This window comes from Ascaphus truei, chromosome 13, assembly GCF_040206685.1.
Source record: "Ascaphus truei isolate aAscTru1 chromosome 13, aAscTru1.hap1, whole genome shotgun sequence".
Classification (NCBI taxonomy): domain Eukaryota; kingdom Metazoa; phylum Chordata; class Amphibia; order Anura; family Ascaphidae; genus Ascaphus; species Ascaphus truei.
Genome location: NC_134495.1, coordinates 6,810,343 through 6,837,394, shown reverse-complemented (window position 1 = coordinate 6,837,394; position 27,052 = coordinate 6,810,343). Strand labels below are relative to the sequence as shown.

General features: G+C 50.5%; 1 protein-coding gene across 2 annotated transcripts; it reads right to left on the bottom strand.

The window, feature by feature from the left end:
• Positions 1 to 6,259: 6,259 nt before the first annotated feature.
• Positions 6,260 to 26,864, bottom strand: P2RX4 (purinergic receptor P2X 4). 2 transcript variants are annotated; one of them, XR_012787713.1, is made up of 13 exons: positions 26,653 to 26,864; positions 23,359 to 23,506; positions 21,546 to 21,617; positions 19,884 to 19,956; positions 18,954 to 19,050; positions 18,122 to 18,202; positions 16,320 to 16,461; positions 15,402 to 15,538; positions 13,064 to 13,157; positions 11,150 to 11,215; positions 10,982 to 11,034; positions 8,349 to 8,444; positions 6,260 to 7,236 (listed from the first exon to the last, which is right to left on the bottom strand). XR_012787713.1 is itself a non-coding variant. In XM_075568221.1 (12 exons), the coding sequence occupies exons 1-12, from the start codon at positions 26,790 to 26,792 to the stop codon at positions 7,210 to 7,212; spliced, it is 1,173 nt and encodes a 390-aa protein (XP_075424336.1). In that variant the 5' UTR covers positions 26,793 to 26,863; the 3' UTR covers positions 6,260 to 7,209. The 2 variants fall into 2 exon arrangements, 1 of the variants encoding a protein (XP_075424336.1); XM_075568221.1 differs by lacking the exon at positions 10,982 to 11,034 and having other exon boundaries at positions 26,653 to 26,863.
• Positions 26,865 to 27,052: the final 188 nt, after the last annotated feature.

Genomic DNA, 27,052 nt, shown 5'->3' with positions numbered 1-27,052 from the left:
TCTCTGTGCCGGGCTGAGAGAGGAGAGGCAGATCGCCGTCTCTGTGGCGGGCTGAGAGGCGGATCGCTCGCCTCTGTGCCGGGCTGAGAGAGGAGAGGCGGATCGCTCGCCTGTGCCAGGCTGAGAGGCAGATCGCTCGCCTGTGCCGGGCTGAGAGGCAGAACGCTCGTCTCTGTGCCGGGCTGAGAGAGGAGAGGCAGATCGCCGTCTCTGTGCCGGGCTGAGAGGCGGATCGCTCGTCTGTGCCGGGCTGAGAGGCAGATCGCTCGTCTCTGTGCCGGGCTGAGAGGCAGATCGCTCGTCTCTGTGCCGGGCTGAGAGGCAGAACGCTCGTCTCTGTGCCGGGCTGAGAGGCAGATCGCTCGTCTCTGTGCCGGGCTGAGAGGCAGATCGCTCGTCTCTGTGCCGGGCTGAGAGGCAGATCGCTCGTCTCTGTGCCGGGCTGAGAGGCAGATCGCTCGTCTCTGTGCCGGGCTGAGAGGCAGAACGCTCGTCTCTGTGCCGGGCTGAGAGGCAGATCGCTCGTCTCTGTGCCGGGCTGAGAGGCAGATCGCTTGTCTCTGTGCCGGGCTGAGAGGCAGATCGCTCGTCTCTGTGCCGGGCTGAGAGGCAGAACGCTCGCCTCTGTGCCAGGCTGAGAGGCAGAACGCTCGTCTCTGTGCCGGGCTGAGAGGCAGATCGCTCGCCTGTGCCGGGCTGAGAGGCAGAACGCTCGTCTTTGTGCCGGGCTGAGAGGCAGATCGCTCGCCTGTGCCGGGCTGAGAGGCAGAACGCTCGTCTCTGTGCCGGGCTGAGAGGCAGATCGCTCGTCTCTGTGCCGGCCTGAGAGAGGAGAGGCGGATCGCTCGCCTGTGCCGGGCTGAGAGGCAGATCGCTCGCCTGTGCCGGGCTGAGAGAGGAGAGGCAGATCGCCGTCTCTGTGGCGGGCTGAGAGGCGGATCGCTCGCCTCTGTGCCGGGCTGAGAGAGGAGAGGCGGATCGCTCGCCTGTGCCAGGCTGAGAGGCAGATCGCTCGCCTGTGCCGGGCTGAGAGGCAGAACGCTCGTCTCTGTGCCGGGCTGAGAGAGGAGAGGCAGATCGCCGTCTCTGTGCCGGGCTGAGAGGCGGATCGCTCGTCTGTGCCGGGCTGAGAGGCAGATCGCTCGTCTCTGTGCCGGGCTGAGAGGCAGATCGCTCGTCTCTGTGCCGGGCTGAGAGGCAGAACGCTCGTCTCTGTGCCGGGCTGAGAGGCAGATCGCTCGTCTCTGTGCCGGGCTGAGAGGCAGATCGCTCGTCTCTGTGCCGGGCTGAGAGGCAGATCGCTCGTCTCTGTGCCGGGCTGAGAGGCAGAACGCTCGTCTCTGCCGGGCTGAGAGGCAGATCGCTCGTCTCTGTGCCGGGCTGAGAGGCAGATCGCTTGTCTCTGTGCCGGGCTGAGAGGCAGATCGCTCGTCTCTGTGCCGGGCTGAGAGGCAGAACGCTCGCCTCTGTGCCAGGCTGAGAGGCAGAACGCTCGTCTCTGTGCCGGGCTGAGAGGCAGATCGCTCGCCTGTGCCGGGCTGAGAGGCAGATCTCTCGTCTCTGTGCCGGGCTGAGAGGCAGATCGCTCGTCTGTGCCGGGCTGAGAGGCAGAACGCTCGTCTCTGTGCCGGGCTGAGAGGCAGAACGCTCGTCTCTGTGCCGGGCTGAGAGAGGAGAGGCAGATAGCTCGTCTCTGTGCCGGGCTGAGAGGCAGATCGCTCGTCTCTGTGCCGGGCTGAGAGGCAGAACGCTCGTCTCTGTGCCGGGCTGAGAGAGGAGAGGCAGATCGCTCGTCTCTGTGCCGGGCTGAGAGGCAGATCGCTCGCCTGTGCCAGGCTGAGAGGCAGAACGCTCGCCTCTGTGCCGGGCTGAGAGGCAGAACGCTCGTCTCTGTGCCGGGCTGAGAGGCGGATCGCTCGCCTCTGTGCCGGGCTGAGAGAGGAGAGGCGGATAGCTCGCCTGTGCCGGGCTGAGAGAGAAGACGCGGATCGCTCGCCTGTGCCAGGCTGAGAGAGAAGACGCGGATTACTCGCCTCTGTGCCGGGCTGAGAGAGAAGACGCGGATCGCTCGCCTGTGCCAGGCTGAGAGAGAAGACGCGGATTACTCGCCTCTGTGCCGGGCTGAGAGAGAAGACGCGGATTACTCGCCTCTGTGCCGGGCTGAGAGAGGAGACGCGGATCGCTCGCCTTCGTGCCAGGATCGCGGCCTCTACATCTCTGGGCAGCGCGGGAGGCACCCGCTGAGCGGCCAGATGAGCTTATCCCGTGGGACCGCGGCGCCCTTGGCAGAGGGTTGCGGGTCACCCAGGTGCTGACCCGAAACATCCTCAGTCTTCTGGTTTTAGTTAAATGATGATCGGACGCTACCCACATACTATATAAATTAAACCCATAATACACAGCAGCATTAGAAAGGGGCCAGGCGTGAGATTTCCGTGCAGCGGGAATTAGATTAGGATTCCGGAATGTTCTGTTTTTCCGCAGCGGTCCTTAAAGCTGCAGTTTCCGCTGATCACTCTAGCGCAGGGGGTCTCCAAACTCCGTCCTCAAGGGCCGCCAACAGGCCGGCTTTTATGGATATCCCTGCTTCAGCACAGGTGGCTCAATCAGTGGCTCAGTCTTTGACTGTGATTGAGCCACTTGTGCTGAAGCAGGGATATCCATAAAAGCCGACCTGTTGGCCGAGTTTGGAGACCCCCTGCTCTAGAGTCTAGACATTTCATTTTTGTACTTGCTCTGAGATATCTGCTGCACAGAGGGAAAGGGAAGGGTTCCGTGCAGTGCAGGACCTGCGCAGAGGGAAAGGGAAGGGTTCCGTGCAGTGCAGGACCTGCGCAGAGGGAAAGGGAAGGGTTCCGTGCAGTGCAGGACCTGCGCAGAGGGAAAGGGAAGGGTTCCGTGCAGTGCAGGACCTGCGCAGAGGGAAAGGGAAGGGTTCCGTGCAGTGCAGGACCTGCGCAGAGGGAAAGGGAAGGGTTCCGTGCAGTGCAGGACCTGCGCAGAGGGAAAGGGAAGGGTTCCGTGCAGTGCAGGACCTGCGCAGAGGGAAAGGGAAGGGTTCCGTGTAGTGCAGGACCTGCGCAGAGGGAAAGAGAAGGGTTCCGTGTAGTGCAGGACCTGCGCAGAGGGAAAGGGAAGGGTTCCGTGTAGGGCAGGACCTGCGCAGAGGGAAAGGGAAGGGTTCCGTGCAGTGCAGGACCTGCGCAGAGGGAAAGGGAAGGGTTCCGTGCAGTGCAGGACCTGCGCAGAGGGAAAGGGAAGGGTTCCGTGCAGTGCAGGACCTGCGCAGAGGGAAAGGGAAGGGTTCCGTGCAGTGCAGGACCTGCGCAGAGGGAAAGGGAAGGGTTCCGTGCAGTGCAGGACCTGCGCAGAGGGAAAGGAAAGGGTTCGGTGCAGTGCAGGACCTGCGCAGAGGGAAAGGGAAGGGTTCCGTGTAGTGCAGGACCTGCGCAGAGGGAAAGGAAAGGGTTCCGTGTAGGGCAGGACCTGCATTATTGGTTTACCTTGACGTTCGGTGTGCAGGCTTAACGACGCTTTGGCCAAAGGGTTTAACTAAATAACCAAGTAATTACCATTACTATTGAAGTATTTAAACTTTATACTTATTACCATATATGTTTTGCCAGTTGGATGTAGCATTGGGCACCCCTGTCTTCTGCACCTTTACAATGCCAGTTATATTTTATTTTTTAAATCCGTGTTTACGTTCTGCAGACACGTGTTTGAAACAGGAAGTGTCCGGAGGTTAAAAGGAAGCTCTTCCTAAAGCCCGCTGCCATTTGAAGGTTACCATGGTAACCCCGGATGCTAGCGATTAGGATTACGAACACATTACCCTACAGCAGAAGGCTGGCACCCCAATAGTATATAGTGTGCTTTCAGTCATGCAAATGAGGGCTAGAAAAATACATTAAGTGCATATGTTGCCGTTAACCCCTTGGCTGCCAGAGGTTTCTGCAGTGCTTGTGAGCAAAGCAAGACGCTGCATCATAGTTACTGTAACTGTTACACACGCCTATAACTTACTTTATCTGTAACTGTCCATGCAATACCTTCATATAACGTATATAACCCTGTTCATTTAATGTGACCATGTATCTGTCATCGTAACCCGAGAGGTCACTTTCAGTGCATCACTTCCTGGTGACACCTTTTTATAAATAGTAGGGATACTTTGCATGGCCACCAACAGGTCAGGTTTTAAGGATATCCCTGCTTCAGCACAAGTGGCTGCCATCGACTGCACCACCTGTGCTGAAGCAGGGATATCCTTAGAATGGGACCCATTGGTGGCGCTTGAGGACTGGCGTTGGCCGCTCCTCCCCTAGCGCTTGCAGTGTTTACAATACAATATACATACGGCCTGACTGTGCAGCAGCGCCTCCAGCCAGCGTGATACAGCGCGGCGGATCTGACCATCTACTCGGCCATCCGAACGATGATATGTCCGTGTACCTCCGGCCAGAGACATCAGTACAGTGAGCAGTAGGATAAAGCGCGGGTAACCACCGCGTTATACTCCACGGCGTTCCCTGCGTTGTTTAGTTTGCATTAACCCCGTCTGCAAAGGGATCTCTGCCATTGGTATGTCGATGGATTTAGATGCGGTGCAGCTAGCTTTACCTTCCTGATCATAAAGCAGATCGCCGCTCCCTGTAACCGCCACGGCACAGGATTTACCAGGGCTCTCTCGCGGGTAGCCGGCACAGAGACCGGTCACAGGGCTTCGGTTCCTTTTGTACAGACCATTAAACCAGTTCTTATCAATCCAAACCATTATTAACCTTTTCAGTGCTAGAAGGCTCTGTGCAGCTCTCTTCGGCAGTGAGGGGGTTAACGCCCTCTCATTCAAGCTCTTTATAGATTTTCTAGAACTATAATACCACATTTTTGTAACCGAGGATCGCTTCTTTTTTTTTTTAATGTGATGTGTGGAGTATAATACTGGATGTTGCTATAAATGCAGTGTTATTAATGTGTTGTGTATTATACGCCGAACTTCAGCAATCGTTACATTCCTGGGAAAATATACACTTACTAAATATAAGGGATCATTATATAAACACATTTTAATGTTCTGTAACATTAGTTGTTGTACTGAAGAGTACAGAAGTAAAATATCTACGGTGACCTATTGCATGAGATATTCGTAGACAGATCGGAGATGTGTTATTAAGGGGAATAAACCACATTTATAATCTCTTTTCACCACGTTTTATATGTGCTTTTGTACGGGTTGCACACACGTTTTCTGATTAAATAAAAGAATACAACTTTGCACACTAGTGACGCGCTTAGGATGTGCTCGTGATGTACAGTTTTGGTTAAAGTTTGTAAATGTCCTTTTTTGAAAGCTCTGCGATTGTGTTTTTTATGGTTTTATTTTAAGCTTGCATTTTTCTGATTTTGTTTTTTTACGATGCTTTTTATTATACCCAGGTGTATGTTTAAATACTGTGTATTTATCACTTGCTATTAAAATAAATGGATCACAGAAACACGGAATAGACACTTATTCCTTCATATCCCGGCTGCGATAAGTATTTTGCTTGCCGCAAACTGTCCGGAAGTTCTGGGTAAGTGAAGTACAGTATGTCTGCAATATACAATCTCGCGGGTCCAATTCCAGCTTATGCCACTTACAAATCAATAGGATCCTGTCAAATACTTTCATTCCCTGCGACTTCCAGAACATCCTTAAAAAAACAGAATATCCGTTTTGTGTCAGAGCCCGTGATGCACCACAAGTTACACACCCGAATGCATCAGGCCAGTTTATTCAAATGTTTTCTGCATGTGCTGAGCCAAACCTTGCTGTATGATCCAGATGATGCTCACATGAGGATGTGAATTGTCACATGTTGCCATAAAGCAGTGCTGCAAGAAAAATATGGGAACAGACCCTTCAACATTGAGCGCATAACAATGGCACCACTTTAGTTCCTCTGTCAATATGGGATACGGGAGCTTCCGAGCATCTGCGCACCTACTACGCAGGCGCCATCACACGCGACTTATTGTAGGTAAAGATTTTACTAATAAAACACTTGGATTTCTGGATTTTTATGGTGCGGCTTGCTGTTAGGGATTTGACACACACACACACACACACACACACACACACACACAGTACTTAGTCATGTGACCGTCACTTAATGTTTTCATTTGTGGAATAATGTAATATTTACCTAGGTACGCGCCTTACCCTTCATTACATGGGTGTGCTATAATGTAACACAGAGACACCTGACGCAGCTCGTATTTTGCATCATTTTTACTCCCAGGTGTAGAAAAATATGTACACTTTTTGACAAGATAATCATTACTTTTACGGTGCGACATTCACATAAATTAACTGTTGCTGATCTAGGGTTGAAAATAATAAATAACATTTCCCATTTTTAGTAAGTTATATAGATACAGTTACACATTCAAATAGTTTTTCCATGTTACATCCTTGTTACGCCTCTGGGATCCTACGGTGGAGTTATCATGTGAAATTATCATTGTGGGATTGTTATAATGGGTTTGGGATATTGTCTAATGGACGAACATGAGTGGTTCATAGGAGGACATTAGTGAATAAAGCTTTGGCCGTGCGTTGTAGGCTCCCTGGCCGTTAAGGGGTTAATTAATTGGTGAAAAACAGGCGGCTCTCGGGCTGAATCTGAAGGAAACATGGGATTTTTCCATAGAGAGATAGGGGCGGATAAGTCTCTCCGGCAGTGGCGCCTCCCCAATAAAACAAAAGGTACAGTAGTGCATTCTCGGCCCCATAACCCGCCCTGTGTGCCGGCGGCATCTGGTTCATCCGTATAATGATCATTAGTTAGATCTCAGTACAGATGTTATCAGCAGCTAAACCTAGGAAGCAATTAGGCCCAGATCCACTAAAGAGTGCTAAGCTTTAGCACGCCATCACTCCGATTGGTACGCACTGGGAGTACAGGCGTGCTAGAGCGTAGTCCACGTTTAGTGGTTCGTGGCGTTAGAAAAACACCTACTTTCTAATAATTCCTGGACCTAGGAGCAAAGAACGGGGTAACGGCAGGAAACGGCACAGGGTTTAATTAACGGCGATCCGAGAGAAGTGAAATGTATGTGAATGCCAAGACCGCCGGTGAAAGAGGCTCAGTGTTCAAGGTGAACAGTTAGCGCTGTGACTACAATAGCGATCTAAAGAAGAAGTCTCATCCAGTTATTCTCGGGTCAGGGGCTCAGCGCTTCGTTCGCTCCCTGTAATAAAGACAAAAAGAATTGGCGTCTTTAAACAAAATGGTGGTACGCCTTAGCACACATAGCACCTTTCTCCCATGTAAATGAATAGGAGGAACGGCACGGCAAACGTTTGCACCTTTTGTGGACCTGGGCCATAGGCTGGTCCCATTTTTTTTTTTTAAATAAACGTTATGTAAATGTATTGTGATAAGACCGTTTGTCAGTCCTCAAGTCTACAGGTAAATGTCTGTTTTTGTTTTGTCTTTTGTAAAGTAACTGAAACCATGATCAGAAACGAGAAACGCGCAGTAACGGTCCGATGGTCGGATACGCACGGAGGCAGCGCGCTCGGGGAAGGAAGAGCGTCATTTTTACAGAATAAAAAAATAAATAATTAAAAAAAAGAGATTGAGAGATATACACATATACAGGCGGTCCTCGGTCATCCACCGGAATCCGTTCCGCCAAACCGCGGCGGGTCGTGAACCGTCGGATTGGGAATCCCATGTTAATCCACGGCCGCGACGGTCGGATAATCCGTTCCGGCGTCGCATAATGCGTTCAGCGGAAAATGAAACAACGGATACCGAGGACCACTTGTACGCGCACGAACACACACGCGCACACACACACGCACGCGCACGCACGCACACACGCACACACGCACACGCGCGCACACACACGCGCGCACACACGCGCGCGCGCGCACACACGCGCGCACACACGCGCGCGCGCGCACACACGCGCGCGCGCGCACACACGCGCGCGCGCACACGCGCGCGCACACACGCGCGCGCGCGCACACACACACGCGCGCGCACACACGCGCGCGCACACACGCGCGCGCGCACACACGCGCGCGCGCACACACGCGCGCGCGCGCACACGCGCGCGCGCACACACACGCGCGCGCACACACACGCGCGCGCACACACGCGCGCGCGCACACACGCGCGCGTGCACACACGCGCGCGCGCACACACGCGCGCGCACACACACGCACGCGCACACACACGCACGCGCACACACACGCACGCGCACACACACGCACGCGCACACACACGCACGCGCACACACACGCACGCGCACACACACGCGCGCGCACACACACACACACACACACACTTTACCAAGTCATAATCCTCCACATATTTGTATTTCTTCTCTCTGTAATAGTTCCTTTTCTTCAGGAAGTGGAACACTATAATATCACACAGCACCGTTGCCTAGATGATAAAAGAAATGGTATTAAAATGGCCAATCCTTCCCAAGAACAAGGTATACGGTGGTGTACGTTATAATACGGTATACGGTGCACTAGTGACATTTTATAGGTTACTTCTGGTTTTTACCCGTGCGTGTTATAAAGCACATTTTGTAGGGTTTGCGTGTAGATGAAGCGAAGACGTGGGAGGGGTCTGATTTCCGCGGGCTGCTCCCTTTTGCCGACGTCTGTGTGCGCGTATTTACATAGACAAACGCCCTCCTCTCTCTTGCATATATTGGCTCTGATAAGACCCCCCCAGAGGCCCCTAAAATGTCATGTATAATTTAATTTCCAACGAAACAACACACAACCAAGTATTTGCTTTTAACACGGTTACATTTCTGTACAGAAGCCAATGAGATAAATGGCTAAAAATGATAAAATAAGTAATATTCTTTACAAAAATGTTTATTTGGGGCCGGTTTCATGGGAACAGATGGATAGTCCAATTAACCAACATGGATTGGAGTCCTTGAGACTGGAAAACAGATCGGGCCAACATGCAGGGAGCCTCTAATTTCTAACAATACGGATGTCTCGTTTTCAGAACAGATTGGGTCTAAAGCAAGCAAAAGTGTATGGGAGCATAAAGGGGAGGGAACTATTTTTGGATGGGGTGTGCTGTACATCCAAAAGCAGTAACATACATACACTACCATAATGTAAAAAAGTTTCAGCCTTGCAGCCCCCTGTGCTAGGGCGGCTTCTCCAAAAATATTGAACACAACGGTGAAAGGTGTGACGCGCTAGACAGACACACAGATCACCGCTCCGTGCTGTTTCCTCCTCTCCATGGCCCCACCCCCAGGCTCCTAACACTTCCTCCTGAATCCCGCGGACCCCCAAGCCGGCCAGGTCACTATATCCAGAGAGGAAATACCAGTATACACATACACGTCCCAGAGAGGTAATACCGGTATACACATACATGTCCCAGAGAGGTAATACCGGTATACACATACACGCCCAGAGAGGTTAATACCGGTATACACATACACGCCCAGAGAGGTTAATACCGGTATACACATACACGCCCAGAGAGGTAATACCGGTATACACATACACGCCCAGAGAGGTAATACCGGTATACACATACACGCCCAGAGAGGTAATACCGGTATACACATACACCCCCAGAGAGGTAATACCGGTATACACATATACGCCCAGAGATGTAATACCGGTATACACATACACGCCCAGAGAGGTAATACCGGTGTACACATACACGATCAGAGAGGTAATACCGGTATATACACATACACGCCCAGAGAGGTAATACCGGTATACACATACACACCCAGAGAGGTAATACCGGTATATACATACACGCTCAGAGAGGTAATACCGGTATATACATACACGCCCAGAGAGGTAATACCGGTGTACACATACACGCCCAGAGAGGTAATACCGGTATATACACATACACGCCCAGAGAGGTAATACCGGTATACACATACACACCCAGAGAGGTAATACCGGTATATACATACACGATCAGAGAGGTAATACCGGTATATACACATACACGCCCAGAGAGGTAATACCGGTATATACACATACACGCCCAGAGAGGTAATACCGGTATACACATACACACCCAGAGAGGTAATACCGGTATACACATACACGTCCCAGAGAGGTAATACCGGTATACACATACATGCCCAGAGAGGTAATACCGGTATACACTGTGAAGATTGAGATAATGTGTGTGGCTCAGGCTATATGAGGACAGACTATCATCACCTCTATTTTGGCCTAACCGCCATTTTGAGTGTTTGCCTGTATGTATGCTTATCTGTTTTATTCGTGTATGATATGTAATGTTTGATTCTGCAGAGTATCGCTCCTAGATGTAACTAGCCCTTGAGTAATTCCTACGAGTCATGGAAAGAAATTGAAATTGCATTCGTAAGAGGTTTTTCCCTTTCTGAGATAATTCTGCTGACCTTAGGTTCTGTTATCTGACAGATACAGTACACACAGGGCTAAACAGGGTTACTCCTTAAAGTCAGAAGGTTAAGAGGCCCACATTATGGTAAATTATAGGATAGGAATATAGCGTATGCGGCATATTTATGTATCAATATGTATTTTTGTATAAGTCATCATATTGTTTTTATCTCTAAGCCACCCCCCTTAAGGGGCGTATTACTCATTTTAAAATGTATAAAAATGTGATACCAAGCAATATGTTTTCAGAGGCCTGAGTTCATGTTTGAATTCTTTTCTCTCACTTGTACCTGGGTGCAGATAAACTCACGTTGTTACTTTGAACCCTTGACTCATTGATTTTATTTCTACGCTTTCACAAAGACATACACGCCCAGAGAGGTAATACCGCTATACACATACACGTCCAGTATGAACTAATTTTTTTACTGGTCAGAGTGTCCAAATACAGGACAATTCAGTACTGGACACCTGGCAACGCTACCCTCTTCCCCTAGTTCCAGCCCCCATGCGAGCATTATCAGAAGATGTACTTACAAGCCAAGAGTTAGAACGGGTAAAGGGTCCGTATACAAGAGAATGAATCGCATCTTGTGGCAGAGAGAGAACAGAGCAAACAAACAGAAGTAAGCGGCAGAAGGAATTCACAAGGCAGGCGGACATATTATCTGCAGTGGGAGATAGCCGTGGTTATATAAAACTTACCACGCCGAGCAGTGCCACGCCGGACCCAATGTTAATCATCGTTGGGATGATGTCGAATTTCCCTCCCTGGAAATAAAACAATGTTTAAAATTGTTCCCATTTAGACCCATAAATCTAATATAGATACACGGCCAAGTGGGAGTGTGAAATGAACAAAGGTTTACACCCTGGAGTTGGGCCTACTAGGAGTAGGACGGCCAGGCGGCTTCTCCAAAAACACTGGACACAATGGTGAAAGGTGCAACACGCTCGAGAGGTGCACAAACACACACACACACACACACCTCCATGCCATTTCCTCCTCTCCTTGGCCCCACCCCCAGCCTCCTGGTATTACACAGCAGCCACCAATCAGGATAGAGGCAGATGGCCAGCCCCGAACAGCCGCCCTGCTCTCTCACTACTAAAGGAAATCCCGCGGCCCGCAAAGCCGGACAGGTCACAGATTAATATTATTAAAGGGTTTACTGTGTCATTGGAAGCGTCTTGCGCTTGTTTTTTCCACGACTGGTCAGTATCTCTAATAGATGACCAATGTTTAATCTTCTCTTTCAGGCTGCACCAAGGGAGGGCAACTCCAGTCCTCAAGGGCCACCAACAGGTCAGGTTTTCAGTGTATCCCTGCTTCAGTGCACGTCGTTCAAGTAGTCCATGCTTCAGCACAGGTGGCTCAATCAGTGGCTCAGGTCTTCGATTGAGCCACCTGAGCTGAAGCTGGGATATCCTGAAAACCTGACCTGTTGAGGGGGGTAAGTGGGGGTCTTGAGGCCTGGAGTTGCCCGCCCCTGTTGTACACAGATGTAATGCATTGAAACATGCCGCAGATCCACATAGCCGGAAATTATAGGGACTCTATCCTGGGACCAAAGACTAAGGACCCGGCCTGTTTAAAGCTGCAGTTCAGTCTTTTTTTTTTTTTTTTTAATTCAATAGTTTCATGTGTGCAATCTCTAATTACCTAAAGAACTGCATAGCTGCAGGTCAATTTGTTCTCCATGTATTGATTGGCGAAATCTTTAGATATGGGATATGTTTTTCATCTGCTTCTGTCAGTCAGTGGAAGCTCATGAATATTCATGAGCACTCCTGCACTGACATGTGCTAGAGGGAGGGAAGGGCTGACAAAGGGGTGTGCCAGAGCTTGTGACAGGACATGAAGGGGCAGTGCCTTAGCAAATGGCTGTTAAAATAGAATACAAGAAAATTGGTCTTTCACAGTTGGTTTTTTTTTAAACAGAAAATGCTAAAAGTATTTTTTCTTACTACAGAACTGATTTATTAAAAACCCACACATGCAGGATATTGACTGAACTGCAGCTTTAATAGGTTCAATGTGACCAACCGATCGGATTAAAATAAAATGACTTTAAAATACTTGGACTTGGCATTTATTTTACTTTTGACCATTTTTGTGTAAAATGGTTTATTGGGTCTTTTCGTGATAAGTTCTCAAATCTACAGGTGAAAGGCCGCTGAATAATGGCGGCATGGTAATTATTTCATAATGACGCATGGAGTCAGCAGACCCCCAAAATAGGAAGCCCGCGCAGTTCTCCCGCGATGCAGAGAAGCGAAATAACTTACTGTATAGAAAGTACATTAAGGGGGGTTGGCTTCCTTAAAAAGTTCCAATTACACGAAGAATGTGTTTAAAAAAAAACTAAATTCTGATCCGCAGGTAACTGCCACTTGGAACAGGAATTGCTCATTTTAACGCACAGAATTTGACCACGCCCGGCCCGGCCTCTCGGTTCTGATGGGAAATCCGCCACTGAATGGGCCAGAAGGTATATTATGGCAAAGCAGTGTTTAGCAAACATGGTCCTAATTTAAATGCCAGCACGCAGATATAGTATAATACTCCCACCCTTGTCTTTTAGAAGTAAAAAAAAAAAAAAAACCCACAGAACTCACTGTTCCAAAAACTAGAATGTCAAATCGGATCCCGTAAACTTTCATTAGCGTTCGGACCTCCACGCCGGCGTTATCCTTATAGTATTTTGCAAACCTGAAAGGCCGGAGAGAAAAGTGGTTTAACAAACAATTGTGCAATCCGTGCTTGCACCAAATATTCCAGTGACATGTTTCCGGGGGGCTCGTCTGGGTGAGTAATACCCTTTGCACCCAAATCTGACACCTCTAAGTATTTTTTATTATTTGTTAAAGTGAGACTTGGGAGGGCGGTGATTTCCTCTGGCTGCTCCCTTGTGAGTGATGTTACATAGTTACATAGTTACATAGTAGATGAGGTTGAAAAAAAGACATAGGTCCATCAAGTTCAACCTATGCCAAATTTAGACAACAGATACTTTATTCTATATCTATACTTGCTTACTGATCCAGAGGAAGGCAAACACACAACCCCATTAAGGGGAAAAATTAATTCCTTCCTGACTCCAAGAATTGGCAGTCGGATTACTCCCTGGATCAACATCTTTCCCATGGTTACTTATTTGGTATATCCCTGTATACATTTCCCATCTAAAAAGATGTTCAACTTTTTTTTGAACAAATCTATTGTATCTGCCATCACAGTCTCCATGGGTAATGAATTCCACATTTTAACTGCCCTTACGGTAAAGAACCCAAAACCCATGTCACTGTGTGATGTCACTGTGTGATGTCACTGTGTGATCAGCGAGCGCTTGCACAGCCAGAGCCCCCCCTCCCCTTATCTTTATTCACTTTCTGATAAGGATGGAGAGGATAAGGGGAAAGAAAACAGCTGATTGCCAAACCCTGCCCCATTCAGAGGAACACAAGAAATTCCACTGGCCGACTATGCGGGATTGCAGCTTTAACATCACAATTGTGCTTTAATGTTCATATAAAACGGACCCTATTAATGATGATCACATGGACAACCACGATGCACACAGAAATGTATAATCAGAATATGTGGACATAACACAGAGCGAAGTCTTCAGTTTAACACTTGGAGGCTTCCCTGGCAGTGATGGGGTTTGGTGGATTAAGGATACACAGGGGATGGACTCCCAGTGTTCCCAGAATTACAATGGGGGAACATGTCCTTGCCGATCCCAGTGCCGAGTTCTCCAGTCCCCCTCCTGCAGTGTTCGCCAGTCCCCCCCCTGCATGCAGTGTTCGCCAGTCCCCCCCCTGCATGCAGTGTTCGCCAGTCCCCCCCCTGCATGCAGTGTTCGCCAGTCCCCCCCCTGCATGCAGTGTTCGCCAGTCCCCCCCCTGCATGCAGTGTTCGCCAGTCCCCCCCCTGCATGCAGTGTTCGCCAGTCCCCCCCCTGCATGCAGTGTTCGCCAGTCCCCCCCCTGCATGCAGTGTTCGCCAGTCCCCCCCCTGCATGCAGTGTTCGCCAGTCCCCCCCCTGCATGCAGTGTTCGCCAGTCCCCCCCCTGCATGCAGTGTTCGCCAGTCCCCCCCCTGCATGCAGTGTTCGCCAGTCCCCCCCCTGCATGCAGTGTTCGCCAGTCCCCCCCTGCATGCAGTGTTCGCCAGTCCCCCCCCTGCATGCAGTGTTCGCCAGTCCCCCCCCTGCATGCAGTGTTCGCCAGTCCCCCCCCTGCATGCAGTGTTCGCCAGTCCCCCCCATGCATGCAGTGTTCGCCAGTCCCCCCCATGCATGCAGTGTTCGCCAGTCCCCCCCATGCATGCAGTGTTCGCCAGTCCCCCCCATGCATGCAGTGTTCGCCAGTCCCCCCCATGCAGTGTTCGCCGGTCCCCCCATGCAGCGTTCTCCGGTCGCCCCGCAGCGTTCTCTGGTCGCCCCGCAGCGTTCTCCGGTCGCCCCGCAGCGTTCTCCGGTCGCCCCGCAGCGTTCTCCGGTCGCCCCGCAGCGTTCTCCGGTCGCCCCGCAGCGTTCTCCGGTCGCCCCGCAGCGTTCTCCGGTCGCCCCGCAGCGTTCTCCGGTCGCCCCGCAGCGTTCTCCGCCCCCCCCCCGCAGCGTTCTCCGGTCGCCCCGCAGCGTTCTCCGGTCGCCCCGCAGCGTTCTCCGGTCGCCCCGCAGCGTTCTCCGGTCGCCCCGCAGCGTTCTCCGGTCGCCCCGCAGCGTTCTCCGGTCGCCCCGCAGCGTTCTCCGGTCGCCCCGCAGCGTTCTCCGGTCGCCCCGCAGCGTTCTCCGGTCGCCCCGCAGCGTTCTCCGGTCGCCCCGCAGCGTTCTCCGGTCGCCCCGCAGCGTTCTCCGGTCGCCCCGCAGCGTTCTCCGGTCGCCCCGCAGTGTTCTCCGGTCCCCCCCATGCAGTGTTCTCCGGTCCCCCCGCAGCGTCCGCTTCCTACCTGAAGTTATACCCGGGGGACACATTGTGATCCAGCTCCCTGTTGTCCAGACGCCGGAACGAATACTTGGGAACGCACGCTGTGAACTTCCGGTCCAGGTCGCAGTCCCAGTTAATCTGGATTCCCATAACGCCCCCCTGCGCCGAGAGAGGAAACTACCGTCAGAGACAAAAAGGGGCCCAGATTACAACAATAACACACGTGCGACGGATAAAGGGCACCCCTGGGGCACCCCCTGAACCCCTGGGGCACCCCCTGAACCCCTGGGGCAGACCGTGGGGAGTGTAATGGGCGCACTGCTAAATGCATAAAGGAAGCAGGTACTCCAATATTGGGGAGCACTGAAATGTATTCAACGTTTGTCAATAATACAGAACCGCACCCAAGGCGCACCTTACACACCCAGGCGCCCCTTACACACCCAGGCGCCCCTTACACACCCAGGCGCCCCTTACACACCCAGGCGCCCCTTACACACCCAGGCGCCCCTTACACACCCAGGCGCCCCTTACACACCCAGGCGCCCCTTACACACCCAGGCGCCCCTTACACACCCAGGCGCCCCTTACACACCCAGGCGCCCCTTACACACCCAGGCACCCCTTACACACCCAGGCACCCCTTACACACCCAGGCACCCCTTACACACCCAGGCACCCCTTACACACCCAGGCACCCCTTACACACCCAGGCACCCCTTACACACTTGGTTTTTTTTCCCCTTTTCTTTTCAAGCATGTTGCCCTTGTTCGGTATTCTTGACAAAGACCCCACCAGGAGCCGTCACGTGGCATTTTTCGACGCTATTAGGATGCCACTGATGTCCGCGCGACTTAAGCTGATCGTTTTGCCGCCCATATTAATAACTCCAGCACAGGACGGTCTCTCCTCTCTCACTGGCCCTTGGGCCTCACATACCTGTATAGCCATCTCCTGAAAGTTTTCCCCGGCGTCTCTCACTACGCTTCCCAGGCGGAATATCGGGCAGAACGGGTGGCTGGCGCGGTCGTAGAGACACTTCTTCAGGTAGCTGGCGCTGATGTTGGGCAAAATGTTTCTCCTGAGGAAATACAAATCCGCGGGGATCGGCAGCGGTGAGACGGCGGTTCATCCCCGACCTGCTCTAGAATCCCGAGGTAAATATGACGCACCCGCAATCCCAAAGTCGCAGAACTCGCAATCACAAAAGGACTTCAGAAAAGCACGATCGTTAAGCCAGGCGGTGAAAATAATTAGCGTGCGTCAAAAAAACCTCTTCCAAGCTCCTGGTGAAGTTCCGGTAAAGACTCACGCCAGGGTGCCGGTTAAGTTTTATTTTGTTTAAATAACAGTCTAAGTTCTTTTAAAACTAAAGCCGTGTCACATTTTAACCTGGTCTGTAACTGTTACATACGCCCATAACATATATTATCTCTAACTGTGCATGCTGTGTCTTGTATATAATGTATAACCCTTCTCACTCATTGTAACTATGTATTTGTAACCATGTATTTGTCATTATAACTCCGTGCCCAGGACATACAGCTCAACCCAGTTATAGCGTGATCCGCTAGAACGCGGATCCGCAAAATAACACGATGGGAGCATGGCTCCCATTTTAAACAGCCAAGATTATTTTTTTTTTTTTACAAATATTCAATGCTTTATTGCTAACAGACACACGGGAAGAGAGAGACATACAGTAAAATAGCTTATCTGTGTGCATCTTTTCACAGCGAGATGTGATTGCAGTCACTACAAATGATATTACCAAAAAATGCTGCACTAAATCATCTGCCTTCAGAACTAGTTTTAGGGGTTTGTATTGTTGCATACATCTCCTGTGTGCTGTTCTTATTTCATCATTAGTAATCTATAAAGAACGCTCCCGCTATGATGTAACTTCTATGCTTGTGGCAGATAAAACTTGGTACTGTAGCTATGAGAAAGGAAATGCATCTGAGCAACTGCACCTAGGGATTAATAGTAGCAGAGATATTTTAACTTGCACTGCGGTTATATGTAGAGAAGGACAAAACCTGATCGCGGCGGACATTTTCCCCCTCTCGATCCCCGTTATAACGCGGTCGCATTGTGTGGACCCCAAGCACCGCGTTATAACGGGGTTCAGCTGTACGTGACAACGAGAGGTAACCCTCAATGTATTACTTCCTGGTAACACATTTTATAAATAAAATACTATTAAGTATACTCTATACGTATAGAGGGCATCATCGTGTGACATACACTGTGGTTACCTGACGGGCGGCGCTAGGCGCTCACTCCTTTAGTACAATTATACACGGACTATTTCATTGTGGACAATCATCACAGCATCCTGGATTTATATGGACGTACATACAGGTTTTTTTTATAGCGTTCACGTGTGATTTTGAGCACCATGCCACATACGGAGAGCATAAAACAGCTGTCCAGAGAAAAAGGAAGAAAACCCGCTCCTGTAGCATGTCTGCTCCGGAGAGCGCAGGCTGCGGGGTCCGCGGTGTGCCTGCCCCACCCTGGGTATAATAAAAACCAGCTGACCCGTCACACACACAGATTTGTAAACTGCTGTGTTTGTAAACGGACCGAGACCTGCTTTGTCCCCCAGTAATAAAGGGATTCAGCATATTAAGGTGTATTACCTACACTGCTTGTTTTTAATCAGAGACATATACGTCAGTCTATAAAGCCCATCCGGAAGTGACAGTGTTAAATATTAAAGCCCTGTCCGCACTTACTTGGAGAATTTGAATTTCGGGTACCAGATATTGTTCTTTATAAGAACGGTGAAGTTTTCTGCATCCTTGAGAAAAGCCGGACTACGAAAACCGAAACGAAGCACATTTCAGATTTATAAACAAACATCCATGAGATTTATTAGTCCACATTTTAGGCTGGGGGGCACAACTCCAGTCCTTAAGTCCCCCCAACAGGTCAGGTTTTCAGGATATCCCTGCTTCAGCACAGGTGGCTCAGTCAAAGACTGAGCCTCTGATTGATCCACCTGTGCTGAAAGAAAAATCAACAATGGTTGCGTGATCGTCCAATCGGAAGTTGCAGTGTCTTCTCACTATGATGTCACAGGTTTCTATTGGCCAGCAGAGTGAGGCTGACCGCCACGGGAATTTCAAAACTAAATCTATCAGGAGCCAGGAGGGCCGAGGTTCAAACTATCATGGAGGCGGCCATATTTTATGCCACCCACACAAAATATATCTACTCTTTTCTGGTAATAACCACTTACCAGCTTCACGTTGCAAAGACATTAACCAACCTCGCACCGACGAGACCCAAAAGGTCAAAACAGCAGTCTGTGATTAGGGTTAACTGGCTCTACACTTCTTTACCCCAGGCTTTGCTGAAAAGCCGTGTAATGCGGCAGCCACACGCTTATAGGGGTCCGTGTTAACATGAATAAGTGTGTGAGCAATGAAGGCATGATAATGATAATAAACATGAGTATATATTTTAATCACCCAGTGAAAACCGACGCCACCCTAAAAAAATAAACAAACATGGAAGTCATATCTAGAAAAAAAAAAAAAGGTATTGAACCAGATGGCGACTCACTCGGGTATGTGCGTGTCATTCTCTACCGGACACCAAGCGAACACTTCACATGTCCTCACAGAGCCGTTATAGCGCACACACTTTCCCGTCTGGACCCCTAAGGGAGAAAGTACAGGAGGATCAGCGCCACAAAGCAGAACATTTCAGGACTGGACTGCAGCGCAAACGTGCGATTCCCCATCTTCCGACCCAGAAACGTCCTCAATAAAACAGAAAATGAATTAGCCGACAGGATTGTGCAGGCTTTCCGAGCCATTATAAGGGGAGCCCCCCCGAGCCATTATAAGGGGAGCCCCCGAGCCATTATAAGGGGAGCGCCCCGATACCGACAATAAGGGGAGCGCCCGAGCCATTATAAGGGGAGCCCCCGAATACAGGCAATAAGGGGAGCGCCCCGAGCCATTATAAGGGGAGCGTCCCGATACATACAATAAGGGGAGCGCCCCGAGCCATTATAAGGGGAGCCCCCCGAGCCATTATAAGGAGAGCGCCCCCATACAGGCAATAAGGGGAGCCCCCCGAGCCATTATAAGGGGAGCGCCCCCATACAGGCAATAAGGGGAGCCCCCGAGCCATTATAACGGGAGCGCCCCCATACAGGCAATAAGGGGAGCGCCCCGAGCCATTAAAAGGGGAGCCCCCCGATACCGACAATAAGGGGAGCGCCCCGAGCCATTATAAGGGGAGCCCCCCGATACAGACAATAAGGGGAGCGCCCCGAGCCATTATTAGGGGAGCGCCCCGATACAGACAATAAGGGGAGCCCCCCGATACAGACAATAAGGGGAGCGCCCCGAGCCATTATAAGTGGAGCGCCCCGATACAGGCAATAAGGGGAGCGCCCCGATACAGGCAATAAGGGGAGCGCCCCGAGCCATTATAAGGGGAGCCCACGGATACAGACAGACAGAAACGGGGGGACGTTCCTACCATTGCTGTGTGTGCCCACAAACCCAGGGACACAGGTAGAACTGTTCGTGCAGACGGTGGAACTGTCTGGGAGCTGTAAGGAGAGCGTGCTGTTAGTGACACGGTTACGCTGTTAGTGACACGGTTACACTGCTCGTGGCGTTTACACAACCGATACATCGGTTAGTGACACGGTTACACTGCCCGTGGCGTGTACACACCCGATACATCTGTTAGTGGCACGGTTACACTGCCCGTGGCGTGTACACACCCGATACATCTGTTAGTGGCACGAATACACTGCCCGTGGCGTTTACACACCCGATACATCGGTTAGTGACACGGTTACACTGCCCATGGCGTGTACACACCCGATACATCGGTTAGTGACACGGTTACACTGCTCGTGGCGTGTACACACCCGATACATCGGTTAGTGGCACGGTTACACTGCTCGTGGCGTGTACACACCCGATACATCTGTTAGTGGCACGGTTACACTGCTTGTGGCGTGTACACACCCGATACATCTGTTAGTGGCACAGTTACACTACTTGTGGCGTGTACACACCCGATACATCTGTTAGTGGCACGGTTACACTGCTTGTGGCGTGTACACACCCGATACATCTGTTAGTGGCACAGTTACACAGCCCGTGGCGTTTACACACCCGATACATCGGTTAGTGGCACGGTTACACTACTGGTGGTGTGTACACACCCGATACATCTGTTAGTGGCATGGTTACACAGCCCGTGGCGTTTACACACCCGATATATCGGTTAGTGGCACGGTTACACTGCCCGTGGCGTTTACACACCCGATACATCGGTTAGTGGCACGTTTACACTGCCCGTGGCGTTTACACATCCGATACATCGGTTAGTGGCACGGTTACACAGCCCGTGGCGTTTACACACCCGATACATCGGTTAGTGGCACGGTTACACAGCCCGTGGCGTTTACACACCCGATACATCGGTTAGTGGCACGGTTACACAGCCCGTGGCGTTTACACACCCGATACATCGGTTAGTGACACGGTTACACTGCTCGTGGCGTGTACACACCCGATACATCGGTTAGTGGCACGGTTACACTGCTCGTGGCGTGTACACACCCGATACATCTGTTAGTGGCACGGTTACACTGCTTGTGGCGTGTACACACCCGATACATCTGTTAGTGGCACAGTTACACTACTTGTGGCGTGTACACACCCGATACATCTGTTAGTGGCACGGTTACACTGCTTGTGGCGTGTACACACCCGATACATCTGTTAGTGGCACAGTTACACAGCCCGTGGCGTTTACACACCCGATACATCGGTTAGTGGCACGGTTACACTACTGGTGGTGTGTACACACCCGATACATCTGTTAGTGGCATGGTTACACAGCCCGTGGCGTTTACACACCCGATATATCGGTTAGTGGCACGGTTACACTGCCCGTGGCGTTTACACACCCGATACATCGGTTAGTGGCACGGTTACACAGCCCGTGGCGTTTACACACCCGATACATCGGTTAGTGGCACGGTTACACTGCCCGTGGCGTTTACACACCCGATACATCGGTTAGTGACACTGTTCATAGTGCGTACTGTATCGGTTACCAAAAACTGCTTACTGATCACTATAATATCTATATACACATATATACTTTAACTAAACTTACCTCAGGACAGTGGCCTTGTGTCTGATTTTGTGTGATAATCAAATTGGTCATCACAAAGAAAGCGTTTTCTTCCTAAATATGGAGAAGAACGAACAGTTTAGTAACCCGTTCATTGCCAGAGGGGCAAGTGAGTGGCTTAAGTCAATTGATTTAGCCGGAAGCAATCCTACAGGTGTGTGTGTGTGTGTGTGTGTGTGTGTGTGTGTGTGTATGTGTGTATGTGTGTATGTGTGTATGTGTGTGTGTGTGTGTGTGTGTGTGTGTGTGTTTTAGTTTAAACTCTACAGAAATACCACATTCACTAGTAAAACTAGCAGACAAAAAGCGATTGCACTTAGTTTAACCACCAATATCACACTTTTTTAAATCCCACGAGTACTTGAAATCACTTTGTGAGCCGATTAAAACTAAATATATCAGTATGCCAAAAGGAAACAGGGGTTTAAGGAGGTGATTATTTGAGGTTAGCCAAACTCCCCAGTTAACAATCTCTTAAACAGTGAATACAACGTTTGCCGGGAGAAGAAAGCAAGAAGTAAGGTTACATTTCCTTAGCAAGAAAACGCAGGGGCGCGACGCTGGGTGGAAGCGAGACATTTATTGCACATTATACTATAATCTGGTCAGTAAGATTTCTCAGCCATTTCTGCCCTGGAGTTATTGTAACAATATCACCGATAGACGGTGTGCTCATTTGCATGTCATTTCCCAGAATGCCTAGCTGCAGCAGAAGCCAAGAGATCACTGGGAAAGGGAGGCTTGCAGGCCTGTCCGAGATGTGAATATGCTCACGAGTGATATTCTGATTTGCTGTACACCGATAATATAAGAACATCCGACCTCACACAGGGGCGCATACCCTCTTCCCATGCTGAAAACCCTGTTTAATGTATTTACTTTGTGTCCAACGCGGTAATTTCCTGATAAATAAGTCACGTTGCCATCGTCCTTATGTGCAATATTACCGCTTTCATTTATGCTCTCAAAACCACTTCCTTAAAAATATGTATTATTGAAAAAAAGGGTGTGTGTATTACGTAATTTAATAAGATCATTATTTTTTTCCCCTTGGGCTATTCTTTTTTTAAAAATCATTTTCTATTTGAATATAATTCTCCGTCACACTAGTTTGCACAATCCGATAATTATATTTCTTTACCATATTCTGTTATACGTATTATTCATTATGTGCTGTAGTCAGGCTTCAAAAACAACCCAGACGTTCTAAAAACACATTACATTTTTAAGGATATCCCTGCTTCAGCACAGATGGCTCAATCAGTGGCTCAGTCGAATAGCCTGCATCAGCACAGTGTAAAACTGAGCCACCTGTGCTGAAACAGGGATATCCTGAAAACCTGACCTGTTGGACAGTCTGGAGGACCCCTGTGATACAGTTAGAAGGATATGATGGCAAAGCGAGTAAGGGGTTAATATTAACCAATTGAAAGTACCTTGCGCTGGAGAAAGGCGAGTTGGCCGAGTAGCCGCGGGTATTAACCCTGGTTGCGTATCTAAGTCCCGCGCTCACCTGTGTGCCGTCTGTGACAGGTGGTGTATGGGGACGGGTTGGGGGAAGATATTGTTCATTTGAGGGACCTTTCCAGAAGGTGAAAAGTGGGCCAGCCTGAGAGCTGCGTATTAACCCTCGCCCTGTATGCAGGTCACGCGCTCACATGGGTGCCGTACGCGACACAGAGAGGATGAAGGCTTTTTTATCCTCTTCCCCGGACATCTCTTACAGCATTGACTCGGATTTACTTTCGCCATTAACCCCTTCGCCGCCGGGGCAGGACAGCCGCGCAGAACGCACCTGGGCAGGTATGATGTAATCCGCCACGTCCCAAATCCTGGTCCCCAGCTCCGATGTGTTGGTCACCGTGACTCCCTTGACCTTGGAGGTTACAGAGCTGACCACGGAGTCAAACTCCTGGTAACCCTTCTCCCAGACAAACACCCACCTGCAATGACAGGGACCCGGCAAATCACTGGCGTTACCGTCGCAAAGCAGTCATCTGTAAAGGACCAATCAGAGCCTGCCATTTCTATTTTTTTTTTTTAACATAGGATTGAAGTTTGGGGTCCCCCTGACCTGAACCCCATTTATTTCAGCTGCTTCCAGAGATACAAGCCTCCATAGCGGGGGCCGGGGGCCGCTCCGGCTCGCAGGGATAATGTATTGGCGGACTTTCAAAGCTCCCGCTTTCAGCGGACCAATAGGAAGCCGTGACATCATCGCGTTCAGCTTCCGATTGGCCCGCAGAAGCTTTAAGTCGATTACTTCATTAAAAATACTGTGTTTAAAAAAAAAAAAAAAACCCACGCCATCGTTTATTTTTAAATGCTCCCGGGGGGGGGGAGCGGAAATGTACCCGTTCTGGCCCAAGCACGCCCCGAGAGACGCGCAGGGACAGGCAGGGTAACGCCATCCCATATATCAGGCAAGGGAGGGAACCTTCTTACTCACTGAAGTGTTTATTTGGGGCAACAACATACAAATAAAAAGGGTGAAAAGGTACTGAGGGAACTCTGGGAAGGGAGGGGAAGGGGAGCTGTGGGGGAAGGGAGGGGAAGGGGAGCTGTGGGGGAAGGGAGGGGAAGGGGAGCTGTGGGGGAAGGGGAGCTGTGGGGGAAGGGAGGGGAAGGGGAGCTGTGGGGGAAGGGGAGCTGTGGGGGAAGGGAGGGGAAGGGGAGCTATGGGGGAAGGGGAGCTGTGGGGGAAGGGAGGGGAAGGGGAGCTATGGGGGAAGGGGAGCTGTGGGGGAAGGGGGCTACATGCAGGATATAGTGATAGGTAAAAACCAGTCCCTTTCCCAGGATAGGAGAGATGGCGGCTCACGGTGGCTGCTGGTACGAAGAGGCAGCATGCTGGGACAATACCACCTGGCAAGGGGAGGGGGAGCAGTCCATCCTGGTAAAAAGCAGGGGGGGGGTTGCCATGGCAACTGGCTGAAGCCAAGTCGCAACATTGTTGCAACAGCGAGGCTGAGGAGAGCTGGCGAAAAAACACCTACCCATCGCATAATTACCCCCTCGGCAACGCGTTGCTAGCTCTGTATTTCAAACACATTTTACATTTTGCAGATAATGGCGTGACAGCGCATAGCGCATCGCGCATCGCGTCTCAGACAGCATTTGCCATCAAGTCCCTTAACCCCCGCAGCGCTGCCGAGGTCACAAGTTAATGCCATCTCTTGCAACAAGACAGTATGTACGTCTTTATGTATATAGCGCCCTTAATGTACGCAGCGCTTCCCAGCAGTATGGAGGGGAGCAAGCTACCGCACCGTTACTAGTGAGCGGCCCCACTACTCCCACGGGGGGATTATAATATGGGACAAGCCTTAAGTGCCCCCCCCCCCCCACAAAGAGTTGCCAACCTATAAGAAGCTTCAGTCTCATAGGGTAACCCAGCACCTGAGTGCCTTATTGCAGCTGTGATATTCTAGCAGCTATTTACAGAAGTCAGTTGATATAAGAACTGGACTGAAGGTGCCCGAGTCGTGATGTACGGCTTTCCGAGACATTTATCGGGTCATGTTATAAATTGGGGGTTCCATGATGTAACAGAATTCACCGCCAAGTATCGTGACAAAATCTCCCCGGTACCCCGCCCCCTTATAAATTCCTCCCGGCAACTCCAGTCCTCAAGTCCCCCAGGTCCGGTTTTCACGGTATCTCTGCTTCAGCACAGGTGGCTCAATCACAGGCTCAGTCAAATACTGAGCCACCTGTGCGGAAGCAGGGATAGCCTGAAAACCGGACCTGTTGGGGGCAGGCCTAAGGACTGGAGTTGGTTACCCCTGCTGTATTATTGCAGGGGTTGGGACCCCTTTTAGGGAGACATTCTCTAAGCAGTTGAAAATGTCAAGGGTTCACAGAGTGTAGTGCACTACTTTGCAGCACTGGCAGTGATGGGGTTAAGAGACCCTGTGTTTAAAGGGTTAATTCAGTCAAACCCCCCACCCCCATGAGTTCACCCTGCAAATCCTGTATTTTATCCCAGAGCGGAAACACGGTGCAGACTTTGACCTTATTAAAATAACTACAGGAGCTTTTATGGAGCTGAAACAGCAAACATATGGCAGGGAATACAGGAATCCCATACAGCACAATCCTATATCCCAGCTTCAGCACAGGTGCCTCAATCAGTCCCTGCTTCAGCACAGGTGCCTCTGAAAACCTGACCCGTTGGGGTGGCTTGAGGACTTGAGTTGAGCACTCCTGCTATAAACTATACATAGGCATAAAAAACATGGCTATTAACTGTAAAGTGAATAATAATAGTAGTGCAAATAAGGATGTATAGTGCTAAAAACATTTCTATATTTACTTTGTGAGAGACAGAGACACAGAGACAGAGACAGAGAGAGACACACACAGAGAGAGACACACACAGAGAGAGACACACACAGAGAGAGACACACACAGAGAGAGACACACACAGAGAGAGACACACACAGAGAGAGACACACACACACACACACACACACACACACACACACACACACACACACACAGAGAGACGCAGAGAGAGAGACACACACACAGAGACAGAGAGACACACAGAGACAGAGAGAGACACACACAGAGAGAGAGACACAGAGACAGAGACACACACAGAGACAGAGAGACACACAGAGACAGAGAGACACACAGAGACAGAGAGACACACAGAGACAGAGAGACACACAGAGACAGAGAGACACACAGAGACAGAGAGACACACAGAGACAGAGAGACACACAGAGACAGAGAGACACACAGAGACAGAGAGACACACAGAGACAGAGACAGAGAGACACACAGAGACAGAGAGACACACAGAGACAGAGAGACACACAGAGACAGAGAGACACACAGAGACAGAGACACACACAGAGACAGAGAGACACACAGAGACAGAGAGAGAGACACACAAACACACTGAAACAATCGTGAATCCTTATTTCCATTCATGATTTAAAACATCCCACTGTCACATGCAGCCTACACTATGAGAGGGGTAACCTAACCCCAAGCACCTCATTGCCCCACTCTGTGGGGGGGGGGGGGGGGGTGAGAAGTACAAGGGTTTCTCAGTGTCCCCTATTACAGCATCTCATACCCAATGACATAGGCGAGGATTCCCAGCTGGATGACCCTGTTCATGAGCCCAACCTTCCGGCTCTTGATGAGCACTATCCGGGGGGTATCATACTCCAAGATGTAGCTGCACAGCTCGCCGCAGCATCCCCCCATGGCCATATCGCCGCAGGATACTCAGCAGCTGGGACTCCTGCTCTCCAGCTGGTCATATGATCTGTCCCACATGGGAGGGACACGCCTGGACCGCAGCATGCAGCGCCACCCAGTGGTGAACAAGGGACCCTGCACAATACATGTCTATGCTGGGTGCCAGATGAGGGGGTCCACGACTCCTTTTACAAATGGGGGGTTGAAGGGAGTCACAATCTTAATACCTAGCCTCCTCACTGTGCCTGTTTAGCAGGTACCCTACATGTTTT

Bases quoted from the DNA above. Each gene is read 5' to 3' on its own strand.
- P2RX4 (XM_075568221.1), bottom strand. From the start codon at position 26,792: ATGGCCATGGGGGGATGCTGCGGCGAGCTGTGCAGCTACATCTTGGAG. The intron at 19,051-19,883 runs GTAGGAACGTCC...TTTCTCCCTTAG, and splicing joins TGTGGGCACACACAGCAATG to GGGTCCAGACGGGAAAGTGT. The intron at 11,216-13,063 runs GTGAGTTCTGTG...TTTTATTTCCAG, and splicing joins ACATTCTAGTTTTTGGAACA to GGAGGGAAATTCGACATCAT.